This window comes from Egretta garzetta, unplaced genomic scaffold, assembly GCF_000687185.1.
Source record: "Egretta garzetta isolate BGI_Z169 unplaced genomic scaffold, ASM68718v1 scaffold326, whole genome shotgun sequence".
Lineage (NCBI taxonomy): Eukaryota > Metazoa > Chordata > Aves > Pelecaniformes > Ardeidae > Egretta > Egretta garzetta.
Window position 1 is genome coordinate 776794 of NW_009260026.1, and position 14896 is coordinate 791689.

At 50.4% G+C, this 14896-nt stretch overlaps 1 protein-coding gene across 4 annotated transcripts; it reads left to right on the top strand.

Annotated features, from left to right (window-relative positions):
* The first annotated feature begins 837 nt into the window (after positions 1-837).
* STEAP3 (STEAP3 metalloreductase) lies at positions 838-14877 on the top strand. Of its 4 annotated transcripts, none has more exons than XR_004842292.1 (5): positions 841-3351; positions 3811-4338; positions 5880-6044; positions 12332-12676; positions 12995-14877. XR_004842292.1 is itself a non-coding variant. In XM_009640848.2 (4 exons), the coding sequence occupies exons 1-4, from the start codon at positions 2803-2805 to the stop codon at positions 12620-12622; spliced, it is 1533 nt and encodes a 510-aa protein (XP_009639143.2). In that variant the 5' UTR covers positions 842-2802; the 3' UTR covers positions 12623-14877. The 4 variants fall into 4 exon arrangements, 2 of the variants coding, with proteins under 2 accessions (XP_035752240.1, XP_009639143.2); XR_004842293.1 differs by having other exon boundaries at positions 12998-14877; XM_009640848.2 differs by having other exon boundaries at positions 842-3351; positions 12332-14877.
* The last annotated feature ends 19 nt before the right edge of the window (positions 14878-14896 follow it).

The window sequence follows — 14896 nt, forward strand, 5'->3', positions numbered from 1 at the left end:
CACGGAGAGCGCTTTTGAGGTGCTTTAGGTTGATTATAAAATGAGTCTGCGGGTAACAACCGCTTTGTCACCCTGAATGATGATTTCTCTCCCCTTGGCTGAGAGCCAGAGATGCACCTCTCTGTATTTCGGGATAACACTTTGTGTGTACAGGTGGTGGAAAAGGAGGGGGACCGTAGGAAAGAAAGCTCATTAGGCTGAACAATAGAGTTGGCCCTAGAACAAACAGTTCTGGCCACGAATAAATTTAGGTGGAGCAAGAAGGTTTCTAAAAAGTAAAGCAGTGACCTTTTGATAAAGTGTCTGATAGGAAGGGGCCAGGGAAAAAAAAACAAAACAAACCCACAACATCTTTTCAGATACAGCTGCTTTACTTTCCATCAGGGGTTCTGCATATGGCTGGTCGTGGATGGAGAGGGCTGGTCTGTCCGTCTTGCTCTCCAGCATTCCTGTTGGCCTGAGCTCCAGCTGTGAGGTTGCTCTTCACCTCGAGATATCCCAGGCATTCCCCTTTCCTCACCGAGGTGCTGCTTTTCCAAGCTGACAGCCCTTGTCATCTCTCTCACTCTTTCACTGTGGCCCTCTTCTAGTTTTATTCCCTTTTTATTTTTTTCAGTGGAGAGAGCAGAACTGCAGTGTGCCGTGCAGTATGTGGGTTTATACAGTGGTACAGCAGTGTTTTCTGTGATTTTTTTTCTAAGCCTTTCCCACCAATTCCTGGATGAAACATCCCAGTGACCGTGGTAGACATGGAATATACCTAAGGCAGGGGTGTGTGCACAGGCAGCAGCCTGGGTTAACCCAGCTGACGCAGCCAGCATTGCCCACACAAACCCCTCTGCAGGTCTGGAACAGAAGCAGAAACCTGAGTGAAGTACGAGTAATTCTGAGTTTAGCAGGACTCTGTTACTCACCTAGAGGATGAAAGAAAGTCTACATGATATGCGGGGAGCAGAGGAAAGGTGTTATTAATGGGGAGAAGTCATCACGCCTTTTCTTTGGCACTTGCTTTTTCCTGAGAGCACTTCTTCCATGGCCTTGCATCTTTGGTGCTTGGTGAGAGGCAAGGAGAGCAGACAGACCCCTGCCACAGAAACAGTATTGTCACCATAGCCATGAATTTTTGTACCCAAAACAGTGAATTACAGTTTTGAGGTCCATCTGTGTTTTGTGGGCTTTCCATGAGGAGCAGGACTAAGAGATCGTGGTTGCTTTGTGAGAAATCTCCCCCGGTAACTCAGGCTCTGTTTGATGTGCACCTGCCAAGAAGCACCAAGCTGGTATTTTCAGAGTACTGTGACCTTCAGATCTTTTTTTCTGAGTGGTTTTGACAAATTCACAGCTCATTAAAGTATACGTATAGTTAGCTGCCCATAGGCAGCTCTTGCCATGCGTCAGTAGTGAATTTTGGTGCTCAGGCACTTCGAACGAGGAGATCCTTCTGCAGATTCTTCTCAACAAAGATTGACTGTCCTGAACAATCATCACCCACAAACTCCATCTTCTCAGTATTCACTCCCTTTCCCAGACCGCTTATGAGCGCATTGAAAAACACAGATCCTCGGGGAAATCTTTGGATAACCTCTTCCCGTTATGACAATTGCTTATTTCTTCGTACCCTTTGTTTCCCATTGGTAACTATTTGTGCAGAAGTGCCCTTCCCCTTTGCACCACTACTGCCCCAATCTCAGAAAAGCCTTGGGTGAAGGGCATTTCCAAAAGCCTATGAAAAACACAGCCTGTGCCGGGACCGGGTCACCCCATCAGAGTGGTCACCTTCACTTTGGAAGAACTTGACTAGCTATAAGGCAAGACTGTACTCTGCCAAAACCAGGTTGTCTTGGTCCCCAATATATGAGTTTGTTAATTACAGTCTTCATTATAACCTCTACCAGTGTCCCCAGTACAAAAGCCAGATGTCCTGATGTGTAAGTTCCCTGGGCCACCTCCTGAGCTCTTTAAAAATGTTCCATTCCTTAAGCTGGGAGGCAGAATTGAGCCACCAGTGGCACACTGCGAGCAGCCTGGCAGTCCCCTGCCTGAGTTTCATCTGTCCCCCTGGGCTGGCCGGTGTGCTGCCCGTGAATTTATTGATCTGCTTAAAACCTCTCCGTGGCATCAATATCTAATCTGTTATGGAGAGCAGAGTGTTGCAGGGCAAAATTCATTAACGTTTGTAAAGCTCATCAACATCTTTCATGAGCAAATCCCATCATGTTTTAATATATTTTTTAAATGTCACGAGTAAGTTCTCATTACTCATTGACGAGCTGAAGCAAACAGCGCTTGCCAGACCCAGGTATTGGAACAGGCATAGGCTGCAACTCTCTTCACTTACCACTTTTAGGACACTTTCATTTCAGCTTAAACTCCCTGCCTTGATTCTGCTCCTCCAGATCAGAAGCCAGCCCACCTCCACAGCTCTCCCAATGTGGACTCAGGGATCCCCATGGATCCCTGGCCCTGGGCTTTTTGGAAGATGCCTGCTGGCTCCATGGGGCTCTGAGAGTTGCCGGTCCTGGTCACTGTTAGGGTTGCGCTGGCAGCTTGAGATGCCAGCATGAAGAACAGCAAGGGATGGGTGAGTCCAGCCAGCTGGTGTTGGATCACACAAACACCGGGAAACCTCCCTAAAACCCTTCGCCTCCACCCCAGCCTGGTGTTTTGTCCCCCTCCAATGGTGCTTGTACATTACTGCATGCTTGCTGGTGGGTTTGGCAGACGGGTCCTGGGCTACTGGGACCAAAACCACATCCACTTCTGTTCAAGTGGCCTAAGTGGCATTTTCTCCCATGACCGTGGATGTGGTCTGGATCTCTGCAAGAGCTTCACAATGAACTTGCATTTCCCCTTGTTTTTCCTGCCAGGATGTCTGGAGGAGACATGGCCAAACCCCTCCTGGGCCATCGGAGCATGGAGGGTGACCTCAGCATCACGCCCACGGCCGGCCGCACCATCGGGGTGCTGGGGAGTGGGGACTTTGCACGGTCATTGGCCATCCGCCTAGTGTGCTCCGGGTTCAAGGTGGTGGTCGGCAGCCGCAACCCAAAGCGCAAAACTGGCCTCTTCCCTTCTGCAGCAGAAGTCACCTTCCAGGCTGACGCGGTGAAGAAGACCGATGTCATTTTTGTGGCGGTTTTCAGGGAACATTACTCCACCCTCTGTGACCTGGCTGATGTGCTGGCAGGCAAGATCCTGGTGGACGTTAGTAACAACACCGAGATCAACCATCACAAAGAATCCAATGCCGAGTACTTGGCTTCCCTGTTCCCAGCCTGCACCGTGGTCAAGGGGTTTAATGTGGTTTCCGCGTGGACGCTGCAGTCGGGTGCCAGGGATGGAAATAAGCAGGTATTGTTTTCTTCTGGCAAGGGCCACATCCCAACTGTTTCAGCAGCTGAGGTCTGGCAGCATCAGCAGATGGCTCCAGGAAAAGGGGTCTGAGTGCTGGTTGTGGCATCCAGAGACCAGCCCATAGCTTCTGCATTTCTTTGCTCGGAAATGAAGTACCCCCAACTTACTTCACGCTTTGTAGTCTTTGGAGCTTCTGCCTAAGTGAAAAGTATTCTTTGTCTGTTTACCTGAACACAGCCAGTAAAACAAACTGGTGGGTGCACACATGAAAGGAAACCTGTCCAGGAGAGACAGCTCTTTGGCAGCTATGGTAAAGCCCCCTCGGAAAGCCTGCCAGGAAGCATGATGCTCGGTGGAATAACGTAGGCTTCCTTTAGCATAGCACCCCTCCTGACGCGCTCATTCCCAGCAGCCTGATCTGTCTTTGCCCTGTGTGTATCTTTCTGTTCATTGCAGGTTCTGATTTGCTCAAATAGCCAAGAAGCCAAGCGCACAGTCGCAGAAATTGCTCAAGTCATGGGATTCACCCCTGTGGACATGGGCTGCATGTCATCAGCCCGTGAGATTGAGAACATTCCCCTGCGCCTCTTGCCAGCCTGGAAAATCCCCACCTTTTTGGCTCTGGGGCTCTTCCTTTGCTTCTTCACTTACAACCTGATCCGGCAGGTCATCCACCCGTACATCAGGGAGCAGAAGAACAAGTTGTACAAGATCCCCATCGAGGTGGTCAACACAACGCTGCCGTGCGTGGCCTACGTCATGCTGTCTCTCGTCTACCTGCCCGGGGTGCTGGCAGCCTGCTCGCAGCTCTACTATGGCACCAAATACAAGCGCTTTCCAGATTGGCTCGACCAGTGGCTCCAGCACCGAAAGCAGATCGGTCTCCTCAGCTTCTTCTGCGCGGCTTTGCATGCCGTGTACAGCCTCTGCCTGCCCATGCGCCGCTCCCACCGCTACCAGTTAATCGAGACGGCCGTCAAGCAGGTAATGTGGGTACTCTTCAGGTCAGCACCTGTAGTAATCTGCCACACGCATCCAGATGTTGGGTAGCAGGCTTAGTATCTCGGCTTTTGCATTTGCTTTCCAAAGCACGTGTGGGACAGTGGGAATAAGCCCTTATCTGTATGAGCACTTCCACGAGGCAACCGGTGTGCACCATCCATGCTGAGGACCAGCCAACCTTAGCAGGGTGCTGCCCGTGCACTTACAGCCAGGGTGAGGATCAGACTCCCCCGTGCCACTGCTTCCAGAAGCACGGACAAGCCTTTGAGACCAGCCTCACATGTCTGAGAGGCAGGACAAATGCTAGGAGAGGAGAAATCCAGGGGTGGAGGGAGCAGAGTTCCCCTCAACTTTTCTTTCTGCATTTTGGGAGATCCCCATTTGCTTGCACTGATGTCCACAGGAGGTGCCTGCTGGAGCGAAGTCATGACCCGGGGTGGGGGGTTTTGTAGGAGGTGTCTGCTCACCACAGTGTGCCTCCAGGAGTTTAACAAAATGATGGTGAAGAAGTGGTCATAGTCTAGGAGAACGAGGAAATGGAAAAGGACTTCATTGCCTTATTAAGACTCTTGGCAGTGTTTATCCAGTGTGAGATTGCTACCTTCAGGCAATTCGGCTGGCTCTGGAACCCGGCAGTGCCACGGGAAAATCTGATTCTGCCCTTCTCCTGCCCCTGGCTTCTCGCTGCTTCACCCCACCACCTCCTGGGATGGCTCAAGCTTTGTGTAGCCAATTGGGGAACCCAACCAAGGAATTGCCCCGTAACCAGTCTGCTTTCTGCACTGGGGTATTTGCCCACGTGTCCCAACAGAGAGGCAGGAAGGGGCCCTGGGGGCAGCGGGGAGCAGGACGGCTGCTGTCGGCAGCAGTGCCCCTTCAAAGCATCCATCAGACAACATCCCCAGCCTCTCAGCTCCAGCCTTCAGCAGGTCCTTCTCAATTGCCATGGTTGCACATCAATCTCGGGGAAGCATCCTGTGTTCATTTCCCCTCTACCTCCTGTTTTCTAGCAACATCTTTGTTTAGTAAATTAAACCCATTTAATGGGCTAAAGAGGACGGTTCTAAATGTTGCTCTTTCCCATGCAGCATAAAACCCATCTTCCCTTCCATTAGCATGAACAATTTCCCCCCTAAATGCACTTAAAACGAAGGTTATTAGGAGACTGCTGCATATTCAAGCATCTGTATTTGTTTTCATGGCTTTAAACTGACTTCTCATTCTAATTACCTTTCCAAATGTGACTTTGGGGCTTGCTGCTGTGGTTATGGGCTGTGGGAGCTGAGAGCATTCAGCAGTTCTTCCCAGCAGGCTTCAGATCTGGTCTAGCTTGGCTAAACAGCGGTGGGGTAAAAGAGCATTTTCACACCTCCCAGAACGTAGGGGCAACTAGTGCTGGAGGTGTGAGTAGGACCCAGTGTTCATCCAGGAAACCTGCTTCCAAAACCAGAACGAATACAGATAAAACTCAGTTCCTCTATGCCTAAGCGCTCCGTTTTAACAAACCTTCATTGTCATGCCAGGCTGTGGAGAAGAAGATGAATATCTGGGTAGAGGAGGAAGTCTGGAGGATGGAGATTTATATCTCTGTTGGAATAATTGCCCTGGGCTTGCTGTCGTTACTTGCCATCACTTCACTTCCATCCATCGCAAACTCTCTCAACTGGAGGGAATTCAGTTTCATTCAGGTAAAGTCGACATTTGCCAATGCCAGAGAGTGATTTTGCAGTCGGAGCCAGGCTCTCCCACAGACCACAGAGGGCAGAGGTTGACCTGGCGTCCCAGCACGTCCCTGCTCCAGCACGGGCTCTGCAAGCTGCGCGCCAGCGTCAGGGGCAAACCCTGCCACCCCACACCTCCCCCTGCACCCCCGAGCCGTGGACCCCACGCCCAGGAGGTGATACGGGGTGCGCTGTGTCCTGGGGGGCCGTGCTGCTCCCATGCAGGGCTCGCCCCGTCTGCGGAGGGTGCTGCTGTCTTGGGGGAAGGGAAAATGTAATGTGTCATGGGCACCCATGTGAGGATTAGTGGCAGGCTTTGCAGGAGGGAGTCTTTAATGTCTTGGCTGAAGTTCTTTCTCACCCTGCATTTAGCAGCATTAGAGATCCTGAGAAACAAACAGCCTGGGCTTTGCCTGCGTGACACCCCCGCCGAGTGCTCCTTTCCTCCCTCTGCACCCATGAGCAGCAGTGCTGCCGTTCACAGCTAAAAACCTCCTCGAGTCACACCAGGCAGAAAGCCTGGGGGTTGTTCTGAGAGCTCAGGGTTGTTCCCTTCCGTGGGCAGGATCCCCTGTGGAGCTGGCCGCGTGTCAGTCACGCACGGTATGTTGGGGATGCTGCGGGAGGATGAGCGAGCTGGCTGCGGGATGCAGATCTGCCCGTGCCTTTCGGGGAGAGTGGGCTTTGAGAAGACAACGGTTAGGAAAGCGCCTGGGAGGACAGTGCAGGGGGAGGTCAGGTTTGGCAGAGCTTGCATGCACCCAAATATTCGACAGGTTTGAAGAGACCTAGACTGGTCTATAAACATGCCAGCGCTCAAGAAGCAGAGAGAACTGGGTGTGGTTTCAGTGAAATGTCCATGTCTGATTCTAGAAGGTGAATGAGGAGTGCAGGGATATTTTTCCTTTCTCCAAAGTCATTCAGTAGTTTAGGAGCCTTCTTCCCACTTGCAGCGATGTCCAAGCTCCCAAGGGCCAAATTCCCATTGTGACCCAAGTCCAGCACATGGGCCATTCACAAACCCCAAACTCAGGGGCTGCAGCACTCTGAGGGACATGCTTGGAGCCGGGCTTAGGGCTAACTAACGGGGATGGCAGGCAACGAACCTTCACGTATTCCCTGCACATTCAAGCTCAATTTGAAGCCAAACTCCACTCGCCATGCCACTGTCCCATCCCACAGTCCTAAGACCCCTTGTCACTCATGCCTGCCGCATCGCTGCTGCTTAGCACGCGCCAGGCTTCGGGTCCCACTGCAGTGACCCACGTGGCACCCCGACGTGCCTCAGCCCCCATGGGACCCCGTCCCCCCGCATCTCCCCCGCGGAGCTGCCCCTGCGCAGGGCGCCTAACCCTTCGAAAGAGGAGGGCAGGGTTCAGGGATGCAGAGGTGAATATCTGTCACCCAGCCTCTCCCGCTGAAGCTCTTCAGCAGCATATAAATAATTCAATATTCATTAGAGCAGGAGTTTGAAGCCCGCTCCCCCGCTTCTCCCACAAGTGCCCTGATCACCAAACGAGCAAGCCAGTTTGTCTTTTTTCCTCTCTTGCTGTGGGCTAGCGAGTAATTATTTACACTGAGTAGAAAAGCCTCACCGGGAGAGCTTGAACCCAAGACTCCCTTGGGGAGAAGGGAGCCCTGGCTTTAAACCTCTCTTTCAGGTTGGACAGCAGGAGCATATTAATTCTCGCCACCACGTCTCAAGGGAGGGCTGCAGCTGCTGGGACGTTGGATAAATCGTTCCTGGCTTAGGCATCTCATAGCAGGAATCCCAAAGGAAGGGAAGTACCTCCTTGCAGCCTGGAAGGAGGCTTTGAAACCCCCTGCATTTCCCTTTGGCTCCCCAGGCAGCCCGGCAGCTCTCCTGGAGGGTGCTGGCAGCGTGTCCTGTAATATATACGTTGTCACGGCAGGTAGTGGTGCCGCCTCCAAACAGTGTATGGAACGCGACTGTCGCGTCTGCCCTTTGGGACCCCTTCCCACGTCTTTCTAAGGGTATGTCAGCGCTGGCACAGGAGACCTTCGTGATGCTGGGCTCCAAAATAGCTCTTGGCTGCCCCACGTGGGAACTGGCTGGCTTAGTTCGTGGAAAGATACTCACACCTATTCCTGTCCGCATGGGATAAAGCATGGCCATGCGACACGAGCTGCTGGCTGATCACATGCGGGAGAGGCACGGCTGGTATTGTGCCCTTCTGTGGAAATACCATGGAAAAAGCTGGCTACAGCCTCTCTTAGCACATTAGCTTCCATTTATTTATTTATTTATTTTTTAAATGAGGACTCTCTTAAATTATTTACTCTTCAGTAAGTTGGTGAAATTGAGGAAATTAAGAGCAAATAAAACTGCTCCCAGGCTCCAGAGGTTAACATTCACGCAGCGCAATGTGATCCTCCCTGAATTAATGCACAGTGGCACAATGCAAATACAAGGGTGAAGCGCGAGGCTGCTGTCTCAAATATTTGGGATGTCTAGCACTTGACCCCGTTACAGTGCATCAGAGGCATCGTGGCTTCCTGTGCCTGAGAAAAGTGAAAGATGGGGAGAATGGGGAGCACAGCCACCCCTGCCAGCTGACTCCCGGAAAATGCAGCAATTTGTTGCCATTGAACTGGCTAGGGTGTTTCAGGGACGCTCGACCAAAATCCACATTTGAGAGAGGGCTGGGGCTTGTTATAAATCCAGGAGCCACTTTAGTCTCCTCCTTACTCGGAGCTTCCCAAGCCTGGCATTTTCCAGCAGCAGCGTGTGCACCTGCATTAGCGTCGTGGGACGCTGCCACGCTCTTAAAATACTCATCTGTTGCTTGATGGGCCAAAAATCCTGTTTGGCTTATTGCTAAGGTTTTAGGGAAAAAAAGTTAATTTTTGTAGTAGTTTCTGCATGTATCCAAATTTCAATTAAATATAGTTAAACTGGATACACAGTTCCCCTGTATGTCCAGTTTTGATTAACAGAAAATGTATGGGGTCTAGACACTGGTAACAGGAACGTTTTGTATGTAATTCAACTTAGAGGAGACATTTTTAATGTTCCCCAGTGATTTACAAATCAAATGTACTTGGCTGAGAAGTAAAAATGGGTATGATTGCCTTCCCACCCGGAGAATTCCTCCCAGAATTTGAAGGTTGAATTGACCTGGTTTCTTTCTTAGCTCGTGTATGGCAAGATGTAAAGAATCTGTCATCAGACCTTTTCTAACCCTCCTGTCGACGAAGCGTGAGCCAGAGCCACTTCCACGGAGCTAATTGCTTCACGGGACTGACGGCAGCAGCAGTCAGAGGTGTATATGGGTCAGGAAGGGGACGCTGGCTTTGGACACTGCCCAGGCATTTCTAAATGAGCCGCATGCGACCGAATCACCTTTGCTGATGCGTTACGGGGAGCCTCACAGGCACCAAGGAGATGGGGGAGATACGGGAGTTAATACAGAATGGAAAATAGATGCAAAGCCTGCATTAGGAAGATGCCATCTTCACAGAGCCATCTTTCAGAGGGCTTTAACAGCACCTTACATGGGTGGTGGTCCCATATTCCCCATGCTGCGACAGTGCAAAAGAAACCCCTGCCACTGTTTGAAACAAAAACCCAAAAAGTTTCCCATCCAGAAACTGCATTGAGAGGCTAAACGAGGGCAGAGCTTCAAAACGCAGTGCACCATCAGGGCTGAGCGCGTTGGCAAATCAGCCCCTGTGGGGTGCTCAGTAGGCTGCATTTTGGTATACGGGGTATACATTGAGCAGTATATACTGAGCCAGGCTGCGATCGGCAAAACTTTTGTCTTTCATATGCTTATAGAGCAACCTATACCCAGCTGACAGCTTGTCTGGTGGGTGCAGCCATGGGACCCTGCTGACCACAGGTCCTTCAGCCAGCTGATGGCATTGGGACCACCCCACTCCCCCAGGCACCCTGCTCTGCCCCAGCACCCCAGCTCAGCAGACAGCCCCTCATTTCTGTTAGGAGCAGATCAGCCCATTGCTGCTGTCTCAGGAGCTGCCAGTGCCCGTTCCCAGCCACTGCCAGCTTATCCACACATTTTTTTGCCAATTAGCTTTTTTGTTTCATGCACCCCACCATCTACACGCAAAGGTGGGTCACTGAGCGCCTGTGATGGTTTGTCACCTTTTGTCCCATTAATTTCCACTCCTGCTCTCCCCCGGTACCAGCAGCAGCTGAAAGAGGAATAAACTTAATTATCTCCAGCTCTGACATCTCTGCCGTGCATAGAGCCCTGCTCAGGCTGACTCCAAAATCACCCTCTGCCCAGGGCAGAAAGCATCTACTGCCCTTGGACTTCACCCTGTCCCTCTTCCCCTGCCCTGCTTTACATCTCTGCTCTGCCAGATGAGTCTTAAGTTGGTACTTCCAACCTTTTGCCGCCCAGGGATTTTAGTGCCTGCTGGAGAGAAGCTTGGAGTCGGTAAAGGATGGATGAGCTGTGGGTCAAGTCCTGCTGTTAGGTTCAACTGCAGTCATGGCATATTCCAGCAAACTCCTCCTTAACTTTCCAAGTGAAACCAATCTTGACCCTGTTGCTGCTTGTTACCACTTTGGCTTAGGAATCAGACGTGGCTGTTGGGAAGAAGGACAGCTGTTCCTGGAAGAAAGGACAGATGCGGGGATGCACGCAGGACTGAAGTGCAGGTCACGGGTCTGCTCCTGACTCCCAGCACGACCTTGAGCAATGCTCAGCTGTAACACAGAGAGGAGAGCTCCCTAACTTGGCAGGGTGTTGTACGAGTGAAATCTTGGCAGGACTCGGTGACACCCACATGACTGCCTGATAGGTGCTGTCAAAGTAAAGTAGTTACTGCTGGTAGCACGTAGCACGTTCTGGAGCTCTCCTTCCCTCCCCTGCCCACTCCTCTCAGCTGCCTAAATGATTAGCTCTGGAGGTTAGAGGATGCTTGGTCTAGCTTGTTGGCAACATGGTACATTTTAAAAAGTTGTCTGGGTTTTTAAATAGTTTCCCAACAATCAAAAATAGGAAGGGATGCTTTGAATTGAGTAGCTTTCCAGCTGAGGTTATTTTTTCAAGAGACGATGAGTCCTTCCTCCTGTCTTGCCCTGGTCCCTTATTTCCTTGCTGTGTCCTCTTTCCTGGACGTACCTTCAGGAAGACCCTGTTTCTTGCTGATCTCTGACTAGCTGCACCAAGCCAGGTATTTCGACTTGTAAAGGCTTCCTTCCCTATGTTAGGGACGGCAGCAGCAAAATGTTCCCCATCTAGGCATCTTGAAATGTGTTTGTTATTGCAGGCTTAGACCAACCATTTGAAGTAGGGCAGCAGAGCAGCATGCTACTCATTTTCTTTGAAAATAACAGCAGCAAAGGCTTGTACTTGAGATGCCTCTGGGAGCGAGCCCCAGCGGGCAGCAGGAGCGGGCGAGCTGGGGAGCCACCACCTCTGATGCTGGCAGGAAACCACCGGTGAGGGGACACCAGTTTAAAACCCTTCTTGAGAGCAACCCTCAAGCAAAATGTTGTCTCTGTGGGTGCTTGGGAGCCATGATCCCAGGTGAAAATGGGGGAAGTTTTTGTCTGCAAAACAGGGGCTGGGTTCTTGCTGCCTCCCCAAGTGGATAAAGGGCCCTTGGCTCCCCATTTCAAGGACTTAGTCCATCCTACAGCCTGGTGGTCTGGCTCACGAACCAGCACGGATCTCTAGGACAGAGAAGGAAACCCTTCAGGGCAGTTGCTCACCTCAGACCAGAGCACTTCTGTCGCCACAACCTCATTTGCCTGTAGATGACAGCAGTTACCCGAAGGTGTCTTTGCTCCGTGCGAGGCTACAGCCTCACCGACTTCTGACGGTGCGGACTGCTGGTCCCGAGCCACGATGCTGATGCTTCAGCCCACGGGCCAGCAGCCTCTCGCCAGCCACGGACCAGCAGGCGGCCGGGCCGGCAGCTGCGGCTGGGGAGGAGCACGTGCGAGCTGCCCGCGGTTACGAGCTCGGCAGGGGCTGGGGGCTGCTGCGGCAGGCGGAGGCTGGAGCCCATCTCGCAGCCGAGTTGGCAGCACCTTCTGGGAAACTCCTGCTGAGTTTCTAATATCACACTTAACCTCTGATTAGAAAAAGAAAAACGCAGTCTGGCACGCTACCCAGGGAAGGTTTCCAGTCGCGTTTTATTCTGCCCGAGAAACGCAGGAATACTAATTGCTTTCTCTGTGCTATGTACAGGACAGACAGCAAAACAGACAGGCACAAGGACCCCTGCTAACTGGCGTGTGTTCCTCTTCCTTTTAGTCCACCCTTGGATTTATTGCCTTGTTAATCAGCACTCTGCACACACTGACGTACGGATGGTCGAGGGCCTTCGATGAGAACCAGTACAAGTTCTACCTGCCTCCGACCTACACCCTCACGCTGCTCGTCCCATGCACTGTGATCCTGGCAAAAGTCATCTTCAGTTTGCCCTGCATCCGGCAAAGACTTCTGCGAATCCGGAGGGGCTGGGAGAAGGGGAGATACGTGAAGTTTGTTCTGCCCAGCGCAACGGGGGAATATTTGAGCAGGGAGACCTCTAGCAATGTCTAGCAGAGCCCCAGCTGTGACAGAGGATTTCAAAGCACTATCAACATTTCTATAAAGGTGTTTCTTTTTCTTAAATATATGTATGTTTTGGTATAATTGCGTTGTGGGTAAATAATAAAATTTGGTGACTTTAGCAAATGGATGACCAGGAAACTAGTTTAGACAGTAGTACTTAAATTATATTGCTGATTTGCTAGGAGAATTATTGCCTTAAAAATGACTGTGAAAGCCGAGCTAGCAGCACTAATACACATGGGAGACTGATGGACTCCGTTAGTCCGATCAGTCACTTGAGGTGCCAGTACTTCTCGGTTGCTTCCCTAGCTGCTCTCATAAATTTCAATGCCTTTTCTTCTTTTTTTTTTTAATATGAAGTAGCACAGATGACAGCAAAGATATCCTGCCTCTTGAGTGTCTGGATCAATCAAGGCAGTGAGGTTTAGAAAGATGAATCGTCTCTGGTTTTGGTCTCCTCAATGAACTCTATGGACAAGTTAGAACAGCAATATCCATGTTATGTAGCGTCTGCAGATTCTACTAAAAGCATCCAAACCTGACAGCAAGTCCAAGTATCCCTGTTCTCTCAAATGCAGACAGCACTTCTGCTCCCGTAAGCTGTGCCTGGGTGCACCTTTATAAGCTATGGAAATAAAGCACCTTTCCAGCATTTGGAGAGAGAGATGTCCCCAATATCACACGTCTGGTGCGCGCTGCTGGCTCTGGGATGACAGCTGCTGCTGCTGCACGTTCTCTGTTTTACGAAGCCAAAGTTTCAAGCGGTATTTGATGGAAATAGAGTGAAGATAATTATCAGAAAGACCTGCTGCTTCACAAAATTACTCGGAGAAAACCAAGGCCTTCCAGCTGGCCTTACATCAAATAAAAGGGTGAAGCTTTTAGAAATCACTGTCACCTGAACATGCCCATTTACGCAGACAACACAGCAGCTGTAAGCCCACTGGTTTCACTAGCGATAATAAGATCTTCAAACGGTCTTGCAAAGGGATCAGCGAGTCTTGACCACAACATGAAAATAACAGCAGTTGTACATTTTGGGCACAGTCCTTCACTGCCTTGCACCTTAAAAAGTCTCTTGCCAGATCATGAAGCGGGTATCAAATGCGCTTCTGACTTCGCACACACTTTGGACAAGGGGCAGGGCAATGAAGATTTCTGCCCTAATTTCATTTTCCACCTGTCGCTTTCTATCCCTTCAAGCTCTTGCTCTTTACCAGAATAATTCTTTAGGTTTTTGACATGCAAATCACCACAGAGAGCCTGGACAGCCATTCCCGAAAGCTCATTTAAAAGCAAGCAATCGGGATGACACAAGACGACTACCTCAGTAAGGTCAGATACAAGGTCATGGCTAGAATAGCCTCATTTTCCTACAGCTAAGTAAAAGACACCACTCCGCCTTCAGTATTGCTTTGAAAAACAGCAGCTGTCGGCATCAAATGAGGCATGGTTTGGGGGACAGGAAAGTACTTGTTACTACAGCAGTTAATATGGATCGGTGGGGAAATGATCAACTTTGGGGCACGTAAGCCCTTCTACAAGGAAACATTGCTTCTGTAACCTGGATGATTTCTACACAGACAAAGAATCTTAAGAATTCCCTGTTTAGCCTCAAATAACTGCTCACGGTGCCAGTGATGATATTGAGGGATTTTAGTTCTTGCCTCAGGCTTACAGTGAAGTCTCCAAACGCCACTTCTTTTCCCTGAATAGAAAGAAATTGGCATGAGGGAAATGCCTAGATTTCATCATCAGCTGATTTTTTTGTTTTGTGGGTTATCTGGCAACACAGGGAAGGTACCATCCTTTCCCACCGTCCCCTTCAGAAGGCTGCGTTACTCAGATTTCCCCATCCACCTCCACAGCCCAGCCCAGATCAGCACCTGATCACATCACTCACCAAGCAGATTGATTCCCCAGCACTATTTATTTGTGATTGAATGATACGTTACGTTTCCATAAGGATTTGAGACAGTTTCACCTGAGTATAACTCCACCCACTCCAGTTTAACTCATCCTTGAGGGAAAACTGGATTCAGCAAGCTTGTTCTTTAGTCTTCTCTTCCATTTCATCCTCAAGCAAAGTCAACATAAAAGCACCAGTTTACCCAATTTCTGATTACAGTAGTGTATTCCAATGCCTCTTTTTTCCCACCTAAGCTTTGTTTCACCTCATCAGGTCAGGCAAGACTATTGCCTGGTGGCAAAAAAAAAAAAAAAAGGGATTAGGAGGGAGGGAAAGAACATTACACAGGCTTG